Source organism: Somniosus microcephalus, chromosome 1, assembly GCF_052327205.1.
Source record: "Somniosus microcephalus isolate GS21.2 chromosome 1, FLI_Smic_1.0, whole genome shotgun sequence".
NCBI lineage: Eukaryota > Metazoa > Chordata > Chondrichthyes > Squaliformes > Somniosidae > Somniosus > Somniosus microcephalus.
In genome coordinates, this window is record NC_140987.1 from 429,267,017 (window position 1) to 429,286,817 (window position 19,801).

The following is a 19,801-nucleotide window of genomic DNA, read 5'->3' on the forward strand; positions in this document are numbered from 1 at the left end:
CTTAAATAGGGGCGTTACATTTGTGGTTTTCCAGTCCTCTGGGACCTCGCCAGAATCCAGGGAATTTTGGTAGATTACAACCAATGCATTCACTATTTCTGCAGCCACCTCTTTTAAGACTCTAGGATGCACGCCATCGGGTCCAGGGGACTTGTCCACCTTTAGTCCCATTAGTTTGTCTAGTACTTTCTCTCTAGTGATAGTGATTGTTTTAAGTTCACCCCCACCCCAATAGCCCCTTGATTATCCATTATTGGGATGCTTTTAGTGTCTTCTACCGTGAAGACCGATACAAAATATTTGTTCAAGGTCTCCGCCATTTCCCTGTTTCCCATTATTAATTCCCCAGACTCATCCTCTAGGGGACCAATGTTTACTTTAGCTACTCTCTTCCTTTTTATATACCTGTAGAGGATCTTAATGTCTGTTTTTATATTTCTTGCTAACTTACTCTTATAAGCTATCTTCTCTCTATCATTTTTTTAGTCGTCCTTTGCTGCTTTAAAAAAATTTCCCAATCCTCTGGCCTTTCACTATTCTTTGCAACATTGTATGCTTTTGTTTCCAATTTGATACCAACCTTTACTTCCTTAATTAGCCACGGATGGTTCATCCTTCTCTTAGAGTCTTTCTTTCTCACTGGAATATATCTTTGCTGAGAGTTGTGAAATATCTCCTTAAATGTTTGCCACTGCTTTTCTACAGTCTTACCCTGTAATATATTTTCCCAGTCCACTTTAACCAAGTCTGCCATCATACCTTTGTAATTACCTTTGTTTAAGTTCAGGACACTAGTTTGAGACCTAGCTTTCTCACTTTCAAACTGAATTTGAAATTCTACCATGCTATGATCACTCTTCCCAAGAGGATCCTTCACTTTGAGATCATTAATTAATCCAGCCTCGTTACACATTACCAGATCTAAAATAGTCTTCTCCCTGGTTGGTTCCACAACATAGTGTTCCAAGAAACCATCCCGTATACACTCTATGAACTCTTCCTCAAGCCTACCTTTGTCTATTTGCTTTGTCCAATCAATATGAAGATTAAAATCTCCCATGATTACAGCCGTAAATTTCTTATAAGCCTCTATTATTTCTTATTTTATTCTCTGTCCTACGGTGTGGCTACTGTTTGGGGGCCTGCAGACCACTTCCACCTGTGACTTTTTCACAGAATCACAGAAACCCCACAGTGCAGATAGAGGCCATTTCGGCCCATCGAGCCTGCACCGACACATATCCCACCCGATCACCGTAACACCAACACATATCCCACCCTATCCCTGTAACCCCACCTATTTAATCCCCCTAACGCTAAGGGTCAATTTATCATAGCCAATCAACCTAACCCGCACATCTTTGGACTGTGGGAGGAAACCGGAGCACCCGGAGAAAACCCACGCAAACACGGGGAGAATGTGCAAACTCCACACAGACAGTCGCCCGAGGCCGGATTCGAACCCGGGTCTCTGGCGCTGTGAGGCAACAGTGCTAACCACTATGCCACCGTGCTGCCCTTATTTTTTTACCCTTATTGTTCCTTATCTTCACCCAAACTGATTCTACGTCTTGATCTTCTAGGCCAATATCATTTCTCATTACTGTACTGATCTCATCCCTTATTAACAGAGCTACACCACCTCCTTTTCCTTTCTACCTATCCTTACGAAATTACAAATACCCCTGAATATTCAGTTCCCAGCCTTGGGTCACCTTGCAACCACATCTCTGTAATGGCTATCAGATCATACCCATTTATTTCTATTTGTGCTGTCAACTCATCTATCTTGTTACGAATGCTGCGTGCATTCAGATATAGAGCTATTAATTTTGTCTTTTTACCATTTTTCCCTACTCTGACCCCTCTTCCTGATGTACTCTTATGTGTATACGCTCTGTCCCTTCCTGCCACACTCTGGTTATCATTGTCCCTATTGCTACCCTGCGCTTTTGCCGTCTCATTTTTCTTTGACTTTTAAAATTTTCGCTCAGCGTATCCCTTACCCCCACTATTTAGTTTAAAGCCCTATTTACAATCCTGGTTATTCAGTTCGCCAGGACACTGGTCCCAGCCAGGTTCGAATGAAGCCTGTCCCAACGGAACAGTTCCCTCTTATCCCAGTACTGGTGCCAGTGCCCCAGGAATCGAAACCCATCTCTCCCATACCAATCTTTGAGCCACTCGTTCATCTCTCGAAACTCAAGAAGCTTGATACCATCCAGCGCAGATTAGTTCACTTGATCAGCCCTCCCATTGGACTCTTATCTACCTTCTCCATCACCAGCACACTGTGGCTGCAGTATCTACAGGATGCACTGCAGCAACTCATTAAGCTTACTTTGACAGCACCTCCCTCCCCCATGACTTTAACCATTGAGAAGGATAAGAGCAACATTGTCATCACCTCCAAGTCTCCCTCCAAGTCACACACCAACTTAATTTGGACCTAATCACCATTCTTTCATCATTCCTGGGAGAGAACTCTAGAATTCTGTATTTAATACAAGGAGTGCAGCAGTTTGAGGAAAAGGCCCACCGCTACCTTCTCAGGGCAGCTAGGGATTGCCAATGAAAGCATCACCCCAAGAATAAATTTTTTATAAGCTCTATTGTGGACTTCTCTCCCACGCCACCTGTTGGTTCCCTATTTTAGGGACATTAAACTCCTGTCCATGGGGTTCAACAGGGATTTAAAGTCAAAACCTCTTGCACCCTAAGCAAGAATTGTACCCCTAGATCAATAAATAAGGCCTTGCATTTGAGTAGCTTGGCCACAGATGGTAGGAAGCCGAGGCTAGCTGACTTGAACAGCAGACAAAAGAGGGATCATACCCTTACAAAGGGAGAAAAAAAATAAAGGCTGAATTGCATAAACAATACTGTTTGCTTGCTGGGAAGTGGCTTTGGTGCATTAATGCAACCTGGCAGGTGCTGGGCAAAACTGGTTCTGTCAGTGTCTCATATTGTCTTTGCCAGTGGGCAGATGTGCATCTAATCCCACAATGCATGTGTGTTACCATGTAATGTGAGGTGGATCAAGACTGAACTTTCCCCCAGGTCTCTACCGGCCTATTTTTAACAAAGAGAGCATGTAACTAAGACAGGTAATTGGGATCTAAAATAAATCTATTTTCATCTACCTTTAGAAAGGATATTTTGAATACAAGTTTAGTCACTGAAGCACCAGTTCAGATGGCAGGTGAAAGTTAACACTTTAGTTGACAAAATTGCTTCATTTCCCTGGTGAGGACAGCGTTTTGGCTTGATTTAAATCCCTGCCGCCTCAGTAGGTAGACTGAGGGTGCTACACCATGCAGATGAAAGCTGCAGGTTTGATACTGAGGTGGCTGATCCTACATAGGGCAACAATATGGGCATCACAATGTCCACCAGGAAAGGGAAAATCAGCCAGGGTTCCTGCTCTTAATTCTAAATAGCCAATCAACACCCACTATACGGGTCCACTTGTGAACAATAATTACTCGGTTGAAGTGCAGCGCAGCTACTGGTGACTGCTGGTCTGTGCTCCAACATGAATTGGGGAAAATCGCAACAAAATACAAAATTCTATGGATTATCCTCGTTATCTTGCTACAGATAGAAGAATAAAGGAAAAGGTATAATAAAGGTCTTCGTTGTGATGAACTGAATGCATTGGCTGTTTGCTTTTAGAAGAATGTGAAATCGGAAGAACTGAAAAATACTAATCATTTAAAAAAAAAACACCTGTTTCATGATTACCGAGATTGAGCTGCCTGTGACACAGTGATATCTTCCAAACGGCTGCAGCAATGGTGTAGATAAATCCATTCATTTCAGAGATCAGTGCGTTCTGAGTCGGTTCATGTCTGCTGGAGATGGAATGATAGTAATTACACCAGCATTGTTTTGTATAACAATGAGAACATTAACCTTGTGCCCCCCTCCAACTTCCATTTATATATTTAAAAAAATCACTCACAAAAACACCCCTGCAATCCAAGTAACTATTGTAGCAAGCAAACTAATGGTGAAATGTGTATCTCTGTGAAGACAATAGACTAGCTTGTAAAGTGCTGGGATGAGGTTTTTTTTTGTCTGCAGTTATAGTTGTGTAACTTTTGTACAGGTTAAATGGAATATATTTAATGCACTTGCAGAGCGCATGGAAACATTGATTCACGGAATAAAGAATAACGGGCAAAATTGATGGATGAACAACAAGAAAAAGACTTGGATGCACAGGACCACAGTACAGCACTGGTTAACGGGGTCAATGTACACGGTAAGGAATTAATTATAGCTGTAAGATGATTCATCGACGATATTTTTGAAATGAGAATTTGCATTTTTAATGGATTTAGCTTTTTGAAAAATTTCATCATAAAAAGGTGTTACATTTCATACTTTTTTTTTGAAGAAAACTTAAGTTACAAACAATATGCCAAATCTAGTTTAATGGGCATAAAATCAGGCTGGGGGAGGCAGCCTGCATCATGGATTATAACATATTAGTGCAGGAAATTTTCCTAAAAGAACTTGAAAAAAGAAAAAGAAAACAATTTATTTCCAGTGATCTTAGGGAAAACAGGGTAGCACTGAGATATGAGCTGCACTTTAATGAAGAAACATTGGCATCAAACCACTATTATAATAATGAAAATTAAAATCTTTGGAATTTAGATGTTTGTCTCTCAAACTCCATGATTTTAATTTCCATTCTCATTAGATTTATAGTGCATCAGTCTTAATATGGTATCTTGATTGAAATTCTATCAGTTAGAAATAGTCTCTGGTATTGATACAGTAGGAAAGGGAGCAGAGGCTCTATTTCTCTTCAGCAATGAGCTAAATCAGGAAATAGCTCCACTAAAAAACATAGGGTTCGGCAACCTTCTCTTCCAGGATGCTAATCCAGCGTGGTCTCTTAACTCAGTACAGGGTGACTGCGCAGTACATTCTATTAGTTGAGGTACTCACTGACTCAGCTTCTCCTGGGTTTCATAGCCACACTGATTTGGATGCCCAGGAGTATATAATTGTAGGCAAATTTGTGTCTAATCCCTCCGTCCCTTCTCTCTCTCATTCCAACTGGTACGTCCACCTGGTGCATCCACCATTTCCACCAACCATTTCTTTTGGCCCCCTTTAAATAGAAAGATAACTTTCCCTTTCATTGGGGTGGTGAACTGGCGGTAGCAGATTGGACCGCCTGTTCTGCAGGGGTGTTCCCCCAGGTGGTGTTCCGCAGGGGTCAGTGCTGGGTCCCCAACTCTTTACAATCTATATTAACAATTTGGAGGAGGGGACCGAGTGTAACATATCAAAGTTTGCAGATGATACTAAGATGGGAGGGAAAGTAGTGAGTGAGGAGGACATAAAAACCTGCAAGGGGACATAGACAGGCTAAGTAAGTGGGCAGAGATTTGGCAGATGGAATACAATACTGGAAAGTGTGAGGTTATGCACTTTGGCAGGAAAAATCGTAGAGCAAGTTATTATCTTAATGGCAAGAAACTTGAAAGTACTGAAGTACAAAGGGATCTGGGGGTCCTGGTGCACGAAACTCAAAAGGTTAGTATGCAGGTGCAGCAAGTGATTAAGAAGGCCAATGGAATGTTGGCTTGCATTGCTAGGGGGATAGAATATAAAAATAGGGAGGTATTGCTTCAGTTGTACAAGGTATTGGGGAGACCGCACCTGGAATACTGCGTACAGTTTTGGTGTCCATACTTAAGAAAGGACATACTTGCTCTCGAGTCAGTACAAAGAAGGTTCATTCGGTTAATCCCGGGGATGAGGGGATGGACATATAAGGAGAGGTTGAGTAGATTGGGACTCTACTCATTGGAGTTCAGAAGAATGAGAGGCGATCTTATTGAAACATATAAGATTGTGAAGGGGTTGGATCGGGTGGATGCGGGGAAGATGTTCCCGATGATGGGTGAAACTAGAACTAGGGGGCATAGTCTTAGAATAAGGGGCTGCTCTTTCAAAACTGAGATGAGGAGGAACTACTTCACTCAGAGGGTGGTAGGTCCATGGAATATGCTGCCCCAAAAAGCTGTAGAAGCTACATCATTACATAAATTTAAAACAGAAATAGACAGTTTCCTAGAAGTAAAGGGAATTAAAGGTTACGGGGAGCGGGCAGGAATTTGGACATGAGTCTAGGTTCGGATCGGCCATGGCCCTGTGGGTAGCGGAGCGGGCCCAGGGGCCGTGTAGCCTGATCCTGCTCCTATTTCGTGTGTCTAATTCTGTTAGATTCAGGAGATGGTTCTGTGATAGTGGATTGGCGGTTAGGATCAGATCAGCCATGATCTTATTGAATGGCGGAGCAGGCTCGAGGGGCCGATTGGCCTACTCCTGCTCCTATTTCTTATGTTCTTATGTTCTACACCAATTGAAGTCAATGGAAAGGAAAATCATGCGGGGTTTATAACGGAAAGTCGATCTGCTACTGCCAGTTTACTGCCCCCGCTGAAAGTGAAAAATTACTCCCACAATGTCTGACATGCACATGCAAAAAAATTACAGCAGTGTACATGCTCTGCTCAGAACCAGCAATATAAGTGGGCAGCTTCGCTCGAACCCTAATTACATATAGAGCCTATTTAACAGGATAATCTCTTGATATAGCCAACTCACTCCCTCTCCTACCTTACCTTTCCTTTCCAGTCAGGCGACATGAATACTCAAGCAATTGCCCACTGTTTTATATGGAATTCTCTGTTCATAACGCTTTTGAATTTTCCTTGGTCTGCTCTGTATCCTAAAAGTGTGAGCTGTCCAACTTGCAGGTTGGGATGAAGCTTGGGGTTGGATGAAGCCACACAGAGACAGGTGTAGAGCATAGACTTGAGGTTAGGCATGATGCACAGGGAGTATGTGCTGGGGAACAAAATGGTACTTGCTGTGTTTGCTGAGGAAGCACAATTGGAACAGAGGGTTTTCAAAATGTGACAAACAGATGGTCAGATTGACGGCATATGATGCAGAAGAGGAGCACTGAGAAAAATGATTTTGGATAATAGCATTGCTCCCTGAAATTAATTTGCATCATTAAATCAGATATGGGAAAATCCACGGTTTCAGGAAACCGGTACCGTAAATATTAGAGTAAAATATACCATCAAATTTACCCATACAGAACTCATATATAGACAACTCACTCCCTCCCCTACCTTACCTTTCCTTTCCAGTCAGGCGACATGAATACTCGAGCAATTGCCCACTTTGTTTTATCTGGAATTCTCTGCACACAAATTTTGATTGATTTGATTAAATTAAGCACTTAATTTTCCAACAGTTAATTATCCATAAAGCCCACCCCATATCTGGAGAGAGCCACCTAACACCTTTTTTAGAATTGGCAACAAACGTGACAACTAGTGTGTGAAATCTGTCTCATTTCCAGCCTCTAACCTATATGTTGCAACCTTCCTTGTTTATCTTTATTTTGCCAGTACTGTCATGTTCGGTGCTCCACTGAACTTTCCTGTCTTGTCATTTGCAAATTGCAGATACTCGTTCTTTCTCCTCCCTGCATCCTCTCAGACTCATTGCATAGACGCCTCCCTGCATCCTCTCAGACTCATTGCATAGACGCCTCCCTGCATCCTCTCAGACTCATTGCATAGACGCCTCCCTGCATCCTCTCAGACTCATTGCATAGACGCCTCCCTGCATCCTCTCAGACTCATTGCATAGACGCCTCCCTGCATCCTCTCAGACTCATTGCATAGACGCCTCCTCTCACTCATTCTTTCACAACTGGAGCTCCTTACCTCTCTCAGTCTTCCTCCTACAATCTTGTACCTCTCCATTCTTGGCCCGCAGTGGGGAAGGGCCTTGGGTGCTTGGGCCGTAGATGGTCTTGACTGCGCTAAAGAATCTACGCACATCGTGGTTGTCGGCTAGCTGCTGGACCTCCTGCGCTTTTTCCACCCACCATCTGTTCTTTAGGTCGCTAGTTTTTTGTTGGACCTCGGCCTTCAGGCTTCTGTAGAGCTGCTTTCTTGCTCTCGAGTTCTGTTGCTGTTTCCAGCTCAGGAATGCCTTGCGCTTGCGGCTTATTAGCTCCGCCTGCTTCATGATGACATGCAAGCCGTGATCCTGACCAACGGTTCCACCACAGACCCAATTAACGTACGAACCGGGGTCAAACAAGGCTGTGTCATCGCACCAACGCTCTTCTCGATCTTCCTTGCTGCAGTGCTCCATCTGGAGTGGAGCTAATTTACAGAACAAACGGGAAACTGTTCAACCTCCGTCGCCTCCAGTCCAGATCCAAGGTCGTCCCATCCTCTGTCGTCGAATTACAGTATGTAGACGACGTTTGCGTCTGCGCTCACTCGGAGATCAAACTCCAAACCATCGTCAACACCTTCACCGACGCGTATGAGAGCATGGGCCTTAATTAAACATCCGTAAGACAAAGGTCCTCTACCAACCTGCCCCCGTCACACAGTACTGCCCCCCGATTATCAAAATCCACGACAAGGCCTTGGACAACGTGGACCACTTTCCATATCCGGGAGCCTACTATCAACAAGGGCAGACGTCGACGACGAAGTCCAACACCGCCTTCAGTGTGCCAGTGCAGCCTTCGGTCACCTGAGGAAGAGAGTGTTTGAAGACCAGGACCTCAAACCCGGCACTAAGCTCATGGTCTACAGAGCAGCAGTGATACCCGCCCTGCTGTATGCCCCAGAGACATGGACCATGTACAGCAGGCACCTCAAAGCACTGGAGAGGTACCACCAACGCTGCCTCCGCAAGATCCTGCAAATCCATTGGCAGGATAGGCGCACCAACGTCAGTGTTCTTGCTCAGGCCAACATCCCCAGCATCGAAGCTTTGAGCACGCTCAATCAGCTCCGATGGACGGGTCACATTGTCCGCATGTGCGATACGAGGCTCCCAAAACAAGAGCTCTACTCGGAGCTCCGGCACGGCAAGGGAGCCCCAGGTGGGCAGAGGAAACGCTTCAAGGACACCGTCAAAGCCTCCTTGGAAAAAGTGTAACATCCCCATCGACACCTGGCCCAAGACCGCACAAAGTGGAGGAGAAGCATCCGGGAAGGCGCCGAACACCTCGAGTCTCTTCGCCGGGAGCAAGAGGAAGCCAAGCGCAGGCTGCGCAAGGAGCGCACGTCAACCCAAGCACCCCACCCACCTGCCCCTTCAACCACCGTCTGCCCCACCTGTGACAGAGACTGTAGGTCCCGCATTGGACTCATCAGTCACCTGAGAACTCATTTTTAATGTGGAAGCAAGTCATCCTTGGTTCCGAGGGACTGCCTAAGAAGAGAAGGACAATCTTAAGGCTTGTACAAGATCACAAAATAATTCTGGACGAGAGAGGCCATTTGGCTCATTATTATTCATCCATCCAGAAGCACCTAACAGTACCCAAGCTCGGTGCCGCCTAATTACTATTTCCTGATTTATCTCATCTCTTTCACTCTTTTCAACCTTGCTGGTGCCCTGCACTTAGTGACCTAGGCCCTTCATGCTAGTTTCTCAATAATAAACAATGACATTACTCTGACCTGTTGTATGCAACACTGTGTAAAAAAAATACCATTTGTATGCAAAAAAATTCTTCCTTCGATGAATAGAAATTCTGACTCTGATATCAGGAAATGCAGCCTTTACCTTCACAAATCACAGAATAGAGAGGAGTCTCCTGAAGTTTCACACCTTTTGATTGCTCTTCTCACTATGCCCTTTTTGGTGACCAGCAACACACTCATTGTTCTGCATCAGTAGAATGGCTGCAGCTGCTTTCTATGTAAAGTGTGATTTTTTAAATCTCTCCAATGAAGCAGCAAACCCCAGTGACAGTGAAAGGTATCTGGAATTCTAAGGTTCTAGGTAGATCTGTCTATCAGGAACCTCCGTATTGCAGAGCTTTCGCCTTGTTGTTGGCTGAAGTTTCACCGTTGGAAGCTGTCACAGAATTTAGGCCTAGAAATTGGGTGTAGCCCCGCTTGAGGCGTTAGAACTGGCGATGCGCAAAGTTTATAGCCAGACTGTTGAGATACCACGGCAAACGTGGGAGTCGAGACCAGAGCTAGTAAAACACAACTGCTTTTATTCTACCTCATGGCAAAGAGGAACTGGAAAAGCCCGCGCATCCACTTAAATACTCCCAAGACAGGAAGTGCTCCCGGCAGCCTGTCCCTGCGGGAAACAAGTTGCTGGAGGAAAGGGCCCCCGGCTGGGGGCGTCTGCTTAAACTGTCCGTGCCGCCGTGAGCGGATTATGTCCAGTGGTGGCGTGTCGCCACAGAGCTCCCCCCAGAATCGGCTTAGGAGGAGTGGACGAGTCGTGACGGTGGTCTGATGGTTCTGCCGCAGCGGCTCTGAGTGGTCGCCGGTCTAGTTGGTGGGGCCGGGCGGTTTGCCGCCGGCTGTGCTGGCTTGCTGGCAGGACGGCCTCTAGTTGGAGGCCGGGCCATGGGGACCTGTTCCCCTGGTTCTGTGTGTGCTGGTTTGAGCCGGTCGATGGAGACTGTGTCGACCCTGTCGCCGAGTCGCAGCTTGAAGACCTTGTCCCCGGTTTGTAGTACCTCGTACGGTCCGTCGTACGGGGGTCGCAGGGGCCCGCGGTGCGCGTCGTGTCGCACGAAGACGAAGCGCGCCTGCTGTAAATTTGGCGGGACGTGAGGTGCAAGTTCGCCGTGTCGGTTGACCGGAAGTGGGGCGAACTGCTGAGCGGAAGAGAAAGAGTTGAGCCGCTGCTGTTCGGCCGACCAAGGCGTGGTAGCCTCCGGAAGGAATTCGCCTGGGACGCGCAGCGGTTGTCCGTAGACTAACTCCGCTGCCGAGGACTGGAGGTCTTCCTTGACCGCGGTGCGTAGGCCTAGTAGCACCCACGGTAGGCGGTCAGTCCAGGTACTGTCCTGCAGGCTGGCGCGGAGTGAGGCCTTGAGTGACCTGTGGAAGCGTTCACAAAGCCCGTTGGCCTGCGGGTGGTACGCCGTGGTTCGGTGGAGCGTCACCCCGAGGTTGCGTTCTGTGGCCGTCCAGAGTTCGGAGGTGAACTGGGCGCCTCTGTCGGAGGTTATGTCGGCCGGTACGCCGAACCTCGCAACCCAGGTGTTAACGAACGCCCTGGCGATGTCGGCTGTGGTGGTGGAGGTCAGCGGCACTGCCTCAGGCCAGCGTGTGTAGCGGTCGACCATCGTGAGGAGATAAGTTTGGCCTTGCGATGACGGCAGAGGACCGACGATGTCGACGTGTACGTGGTCGAAGCGGCGGCTGGGTACCTCGCAGTCTCCCAGGGGTGCTTTTGTGTGCAGCTGTACCTTAGCCCGTTGGCAGGCGAGGCAGGAGGTGGCCCAAGTCCGAACATCTCTGCTGAGGCCGCGCCAGATGAAGCGCTGGGAGAGGAGTTTGACGGATGCGCGGGAACCCGGGTGGGAGAGCCCGTGGAGCGCGTCGAAGATGCGGCAGCGCCAGGTTGCAGGGATGACCGGCCTGGGTTGGCCGAGTGAGACGTCGCAAGTGACTGCCGTGGCTTCGGGCCCGTACGCGACCTTGGCTAGGCGTAGCCCTGGCAGGCTGGTAGCCGCCGAGAGGAGGTCTGGGTCCGTGAGCTGGGCCGCTGCTAGTTGCGCGTAGTCGACCGCGAGGTGATTCGCGCAGATGGCGGGACGGGAAAGGCAGTCGGCGACAACGTTGTCTCTACCGGAGATGTGCTGGATGTCCGTAGTAAACTCGGACACGGCCGCGAGCTGGCGTTGCTGCCTAGCGGACCAGGGTTCGGTGTGCTTGGCCATCGCGTATGTGAGCGGCTTGTGGTCCACGTACGCGGTGAAGGGGCAGCCTTCCAGGAGGAACCTGAAATGGCAGACCGACAGGTGGAGCGCGAGAAGCTCGCGGTCGAAAGTGGAGTATTTGACCTCTGGGGGGCGCAGTTGGCGGCTGTAGAAGGCAAGTGGCTGCCACGCGCTATTGACCCACTGCTCGAACACGGCGCCGACCGCGTGGTCGGAGGCGTTGGTGGTGAGCGCGACCCGGGCATCGGCCCTCGGGTGCGCGAGCAGGGTGGCGTCGGTGAGCGCGTTTTTGGTGGCGTCGAAAGCGGCTGACGTGTCAGTGGTCCAGGCTACGTCCATCTTGCCGGATTTACCTCGGAGGGAGTCGTATAGGGGCTTCATGAGGGCTGCAGCTCTGGGGATGAACCTGTTGTAGAAGTTCACCATCCCGAGGAACTCCTGGAGGCCCTTGATGGTTGTGGGGCGGGGGAATTGCTGGACGGCCTGCACCTTGTTGGGCAGGGGGACGGCCCCAGCAGGGTTGATGTGGTGACCAAGAAAATCAATCTCGGTTAGGCCGAATTGGCACTTCGCCGGGCTGAGGATGAGCCCGTGTTGGGCTAGGCGCCCGAACAGGGAGCGAAGGTGTTCGAGGTGTTCCTGTTTGGAGGAGCTGGCCACGAGAATGTCGTCTAGATAGACGAATAGGAAGTTCAGGTCCCGGAGCTGGAAAGCCTGGGCTGCATTCTTGAGGCCGAAGGGCATCCTCAGGAACTCGGAACAGGCCGAATGGGGTGATGACGGCCGTTTTGGGGATGTCCGCGGGGTGTACGGGGACTTGGTGGTAACCGCGCACCAGGTCGACCTTGGAAAAGACGGTTCGTCCGGCCAGTCAGGCCGAGAAGTCCTGGATGTGTGGCACCGGGTATCGGTCGGGGGTGGTGGCGTTGTTGAGGCGGCGGTAGTCCCCGCAAGGGCGCCAGCCTCCGCCGGGCTTGGGGGCGATGTGGAGGGGCGAGGCCCAAGGGCTGCTGGAGCGGCGGATGATGCCGAGTTGTTCCATGGTGGTGAACTCGGCCCGCGCGATTTCCAGCTTGGCCGGGTTGAGTCTGCGGGCGTGGGCAGAAACTGGGGGGCCGGTGGTGGGGATATAGTGCTCCACACCGTGTTTGGCGGCTTTGGCCGAAAAGGTCAGGTTAGTGAGGGCGGGAAACTCGGCTAGGAGTGCCGAGTAGTCGTCCGTGGCTCTGGCGAGGCAGTAGGTTGTCAGGCCGGCCGAACGGGCCGGGGTGAATGCGCCGGGGATGGGGGCCATAGTGTTGATGTCGACGAGGCGGTGCCTCGGAATGTCGACAAGGAGGCCGTGGGCGCGTAGGAAGTCGGCGCCGATGAGTGGGCAGAGGACCTTGGCTGTGAGGAACTCCCAGCGGTAGCGGCGGCCCGCGAGGTCGAGCGTGACCATGCGGGTGCCATATGTGCGGATGTCAGAGCCATTGGCTGCGGCCAGCGTGATACCCCGTGTGCCGCGTTGGATTTCGAGGGCGGAGGCGGGGGTGATGCTGTGCTGGGCCCCTGTGTCGCACAGAAATCGGCGGTTGGTTCTGTCGTCGGTGACGTACAGTAGAGACCCCTTTTGCCCCGCGGCCATTGTGGGGGCCGGTGCGGGGGGGCGGTTTGAAAGTACACGGTGGCGTGCAGCTTTGGGCCCTAGTGCCAAAACGGGTGTGGTAGTAGCAGTGACCCGGAGTGTTAGGGCGGTCGGGCCTAGTGGGCCGGGAAGACCGCGTGGTCGTTGCCGTGAGGTCGGGCGCGACGTCGCGAGTGGACTGTGCAGAGAGCAGCCGGTCGGCCTTTTCGGCTATGTCATTCAGGTCCGTGGAGCCAGACTCCACAATGAGCGGGCGGATGCTGGTGGGGAGCTGCCGAATGAAAAGCGTGCGAAAGAGGGCGCCGGTGTTTTTGTCATCCGAGAGGGACAGCATGTGGGAAAGCAGATCCGAGGGTGAAGCGTCACCAAGGCCGGGGAGGTCAAGGAGTTGGCAGTTGCGCTGGTAAGAGGACGTTTGAAATTTTTTAAGGAGCGCAGCCTTCAGATGTTCGTACTTGCCTTCTGGTGGTGGATCCTGCAGCGCTGCCCAAACCTTGGGGACTGTGGCGTAGGTGAGAGAGGAGACGAGGTAGTCGTACTTTGTGGCGTCGACTGTAATGTGTTTCAGCCGGAATCTGGACTCAGCTTGAACAAACCAGGCTTCAGCCAGGTTCTCCCAAAAGTCCGGTAGTTTAACCGTGGCTGCGTTTGTATCCGCCATGCTAGCTTAGGATTCGTCCTGAGCGTCGGGGTCACCAGTGTTGAAATACCGCGGCAAACGTGGGAGTCGAGACCAGAGCTAGTAAAACACAACTGCTTTTATTCTACCTCATGGCAAAGAGGAACTGGAAAAGCCCGCGCATCCACTTAAATACTCCCCAGACAGGAAGTGCTCCCGGCAGCTTGTCCCTGCGGGAAACAAGTTACTGGAGGAAAGGGCCCCCGGCTGGGGGCGTCTGCTTAAACTGTCCGTGCCGCCGTGAGTGGATTATGTCCAGTGGTGGCGTGTCGCCACAAGACGAAACTTATCGCCGCCTGGCGCGATATTGGGTTGCATCGCCCCCAAAGGGGATTGAGGCGCTAAATCAGCCGTTGCACGGTGCTCTTAAGGCGCAAAAGGTCAGGCGCTACTCAATATCGACGCGGACGGGCGCAGCGCAGGTGAACTCAATTACGGGAAAGCACGAGACCTACAGGCGCCGGCCGGCTCTTAAAGGGGCGGGTCAGTCAGACTGAGCTTAAACACCCAACGCCCTGTAGGCCTCAGATTCGGCGCTCGTCCTTGTCTGGCGTTAGAAACTTGTGCATTATGGAGAAGGTTAGGCAGAGAGCAGAGCGCTTCAGCACTGAGGCTCTGGACCACTTGGTGGCTGCAGTTGAACACCGTCGAGAGGTACTGTATCGGGATAATGGCAAGAGGCCAAATCAGAAGGCTTATCGACGATCTTGGAGGGAGGTTGCTGTGAGGGTGAATTCCAGCAGCATGGCGACCAGGACCCCTGTTCAGTGCAGGAAGAAATTCAACGACCTCACACGGATCGTTAGGGTGAGTGATGGTTTACCAAACTTGTGCTTCCCTCCATCTGCAGCTGACTTCGGGCACCCTGCTGCAATGATGCGACAATGGCCATCTGTCAGTATGCACCCATGGCCCTTTCTGGCCACACACATGGACAGATGTCTCAAGGCCTCATGTAAGGGCTCTTGCACCATGGGGGGCATGCGATGAGGTCTCAAGGCCTCATGTAACAGAACCTCCCCTTCTTTCCCCTGCAGTCCAAGATGGCACAGATTAGAAAGGAGCAGCGTCGAACCGGTGGCGGACCTGCACAAGTGGTCACTCTCACGGATCTGGAGGAGAGAGTGCACCAGATACTTGGAGGACGTCTGTCTGGTCCAGTGACCACTGCTTCTGCCGACCCCATTACCGACAGCGAGGGTAAGACTCTCACCTTTTCCACCTGTTGCCTTCCACTTGGTCCCCCCGCCAGCATGCATCCTCAGTGTGCAGCCATGTCAGAGCCTTGCCGCAATCTGGCATGCCTTTCAGCAAACCTGTCCTTTTGCTAAAGCCACTCTTCCACCTCCCACTTTCAGATGAAGCAGCACCAACTCGGGCTCAACGCGCTGAAGCTGCCAGTGCCAGTGCCACCGGAGGCGAGGACCAGGAGGAATCCGGACCAGCTGTTGCAGAATCCGGGGAGCGGTGACATCTGCAGACTGGGGATAGTAGTCCCCTGGAGGGGAGGGGGGGTGGCTCTGAGGATGAACCAGTTGCCGGACCAAGCGGCATGGAGCAACGCAGGGGGGATAGGCAAGTTTGGCCACCGTCTCCCCGCAGGGCAAGGCAGGTCGTCATGACTGCTGCACAGAGTGCAGATGAGGTCCGTCGCCCTCCAAACAAGCTCCCATTCCGATGCCAGTTGGTCAAAAGGCTTTTAGGTGTAGTGGTGCAAGTGCTTCGGACAGGGTTGAAGGTACCAAGTACTGTAAAGCTCAAATCCCAGAACTCCGCTCCACATTAGCTCGCCAACTCTCTCTAGCAGCGAGCGCAATGAGCAGGCCAAGTGGCAGAAGATTCTGCAGTAGAGCTGTCCCCTTTAAATAGCGCCCCCCTACTCCGAGAAGGGCCTGTTAGCCCTCCCTCGAACTGTCACTAATAGCACTGGGCGCTAAGGCTCCGGGCGCCACCCAATATGCGCTCAGGCGCTCCTAAAAGGCGTTGCACACTGAAATGATGTCATGAGCTGCTTGCGCTCGCGGGCGCGCGCAAACACTTAGCGCAGGCGCTAAATGTATAGTCAATATCTGAGTTGGCACTATCTTCATAGCGTCCGCCCCAACATAGCGCTTCACCCCAATTCTAGGTCTCTTTAGGCGCTCAGCGCCGGCGCTACCAACCCAATTTCTAGGCCTTATTGTTTCCAATTTCTTGTTTAAATTCATCTGGATCCAGGTCTCTAATAGTGACCTTTTTGCTGTTAATTCTTGTATAACAAAGTGTTTTGCTCATAACTGCTTTCTTTCTATGACACGAGAAACCAATTGTCAAAATTACACCATGTTGGCAGATGTCTTTAATTTGATTCAGTATAACTGTTTTTGACTCACTTAGGCTATTAGAAACAGTAAAAAGTTAGGTGGACTGCTTTGTTCCTATCTCCCTGACCTGGGCAAAAAGAAGCATGAACCCTTGCTTTAGGGGTAATGAGTAGATGTCAGTGAATTGCATTAATCCTGTCACAGGTGTGAAAACATTGCAGCTCTGAGTAAGATGTTGTGCTCCTTTGCAAAGGACAAGACTGCTTAGAATTTACAGTCACTCAATTTGCAAGAAGCCTTTGCATGGTATCTGCCACTCAACCATGAATTCAGCCAATCATTCCAGGGATGGTTGAAAAGAATATTGGCTTGAATGACTGGAAGAGGCCATTAAATCCAAGCATGGTGAAGCCAGCTGTGACGAGCCTCAGGCAGGTGAGCGCACAAAGTCATCTCACTCTTCCCCGAATCTCACCCTTCCCCTTCCTCTTCCCAAGACCATTCCCATTTGGCTAAGTTATCCAAGCATCACAGAGATCTGCTTCAAAGGTGCGGTGAGTAAAAGCAGGAAACCAAACTGATCCAAAGGCATATCAATGAGGATAAAGGTTTCCACATTGACCACTTGAATTGGTCTTGATAGGGAGTGAGAAAAGTTGTGATGATTTTTATTTTTATCCTGAATGTCTGTGAATTGGGAGCTTATCCTTGAATCTTATTGCCAGACATTGAATATCTTAAGGCTTGGCTTTAACTACATATACAAAACTAAAAAGAGTAGGAAAAATGAATGGGTGGAATATTAATGCATCATTCTTTCATTGTTTCTTTGGCCAAACAATGTTTTGATTTTTTTTTTGCAGGAGAACCTTTCTGAAAACTGTTGGTGACCGTGATATAAACTGTGCATGTGCACCAGCGTGATGCAGGCTCACAACACTTTGACTAACTTTACAGGGAGAATTTAAACCCAGCCAGTATTTCATGTTTGTCGAAGCACAGAACATGGAAACAGCAGGTATGTCAATGAGTTCATAAATTATTCAATGCCTGTTGCAGAATTTTAAAAAATGTGCCAAAACTTTGACATATGTTGCTGTTTCCATGATATACATTTCAACGAAAGTCTTATAAATGGCCTCACTCGAGAATAGGAGGTTGAACAATACATCAAAAGGCTCCTGAGATTTTTGGATAATTTTGTCAACCATTTTAGTTGCTTGCTTCCTGAAAACAGTAAAACAGACTCCCGAACAAGTTCTTTCCCATATCTATTCTTTGGGCAAGATTCCTAACGAGGCAGAAAGACTACAAGCGGTGAAGTCCTTCTCCTGCAGGACCTAGCATCATGCAGAAAAGCTCTTCCATTTACTGTTGTAAACAGCTTTGGTGGTAAGTTTTCTGGATGCCATCATGGAAAGAAAGAAAAAAAACTTACATTTATATAATGCATTTCATGACCTCAGGAAGTCACAAAGCACTTTACAGCCAATTTTGAAGTGTAGTTTCTGTCTTAATGTAGAAAATCATGGTCTCTATTGCTTCTTATTGTGAGCTTTAAGTATTTGGTGTCTCCCAGTTGACAGCTAAGCTGTGTGTTGTAAAAAGGCTTGATGGTGTGTAAGACCAGACTTTTCCTGCCACCTGAGTCCAAAAAATTATGCTATCCAGGAGACTCGGAGTTTCCGAAGGGGAGAGCATATCATAGAAGTTGGCCGATCAGGCTTATTCTGGGTCTCTCCACTCTGACTTTTTACAGTACAATGAAAGGAGAGGGAAGGCTGAGAGGAAAGTATGTAACAGTCTGCATCTAATAAAACTTGCTGGTTGAACACTAGGTTTATTTGGAAAAAAACTGGTGAGATGGCATGAAAGTTCAATAAAGAGCTTGGAAAAGGGCGAGTCACACAATGGTACAGCACAATGTATTTGCAAAATGGGGATGTTAGCTTTGGATCATTGCTTCTATCGTCACTGGGTCAAAATCCTAGAACTCCCTCCCTAACAGCACTGGGGGGCACCTTCACCACACTGACTGCAGCTGTTAAAGAAGGCGGCTCACCACTACCTTCTCAAAGGCAACTAGGGATGGGCAATAAATCGCTTATCAGCGACGCTCACATCCCAGGAACGAATAATAAAAAAATATTTGTACACCTTTTGGGTAATCTGTTCTTCAAAGTAGTAATCTATACTAAATATTGTACAAATGAGAATGGGAGACTGGGTGGCACAGTGGGTTAGTACCTTTAAATTCTGAGAACAGGTTTTGAATCCAGCCCATGTTGATGAGATAAAAGTCTCTCCTTCACAGCTGTAAGGATCTTACACGAGATGGGTTTGGTCAGTCTTAACCCAGAGCCTTGTGGACATATAACATGATATTGCCCACATTCTTTTTCATTCATTGGCACTGAATTGACAGTTTCATTCTTGATGAGCATTAAAAAAAGGACTATCCTTAAAAAATACATTGAAAAAATGTAAACTAGAATACATTAAAAAAAAATTGGCCCAGGGAGTATTTCCGCTTTTCCCTTATTTTAGTTCTTCGCACCAATCTTAGCATAGCGTGCTCCTAGGCCTCTGCAATTCTGCTCTGCAGCCAGCCATAGGAGATGCAATTGAGTGGCGGCCTGGTCACCAACCTTTCATCCTCTCTAGGAAATTTTCTGCAGTCTGCTGTCCAACCCTCCTGATGGCATGACTGACCGCAGGATCTCATGGGTGTAAAACTATGTTCTACTGCTCTGCGCCATAACTTGGTGGCTTTTTAATGGACGACACTATTGCCTTATCTTTAAAAACATTGTTGAAAGTCATTTTGACCAAATTCAAAAGTGAAGACCTCATTGGGTTACTGTCAAGGATGTGCGATGGATTCGGAGCCTTTCATTTTGAGTCACCAAGTGTAAGGTTGGGGACCAAAAATAATGTTTAAATCTTTTGTACATTTAAACATTCCTGAAAAGTGCTAAGGTTTAAAATTCTGGTTAAAAGCTGGGACATTTGTTTGTGAATACATTTTAATCTGCTCCAGCAGTTGCCTGTTACTTCTGGTTGACCACATAGATGTGTCTGTTGAAAATGAATGTTTTTCATTAGATTCACTGTTTTTCTTGTAGCTGGGGAAATTGCCAAGAGATACAGTACTGCGAATTGTTTTTAATTATAATACCTATATGTATAACATATTAAAACTCTTATGTCTGCATGCTCCTCCTGTAAACATTTTCCATTATAAATTCCTATGTCCACATGTATACTGGAAACTGCCTCTGTAAACTTGTCCTGCTGTAATTACACCTTCCTCCAGTGTAGCTGCTGCCGTGACCACGGGTGGAATGGTGGAATTGCTGCATGACAAGTTTACATAGGGAGTTTACATTATACATGTGGACATAGGAATTTATAATAGA

At 48.6% G+C, this 19,801-nt stretch overlaps 1 protein-coding gene across 1 annotated transcript in view; it reads left to right on the plus strand.

Annotated features, from left to right (window-relative positions):
* The first annotated feature begins 2,449 nt into the window (after positions 1-2,449).
* The window catches only part of nexmifb (neurite extension and migration factor b), a 45,726-nt gene continuing 28,374 nt past the window's right edge, over positions 2,450-19,801 (plus strand). The window contains exons 1-2 of the mRNA XM_086000425.1: positions 2,450-4,267; positions 17,246-17,400. Of these exons, the coding sequence (XP_085856551.1) occupies positions 17,367-17,400 (34 nt within the window). The 5' untranslated portion in view covers positions 2,450-4,267; positions 17,246-17,366. The remainder of the gene's footprint in view (positions 4,268-17,245; positions 17,401-19,801) is intronic.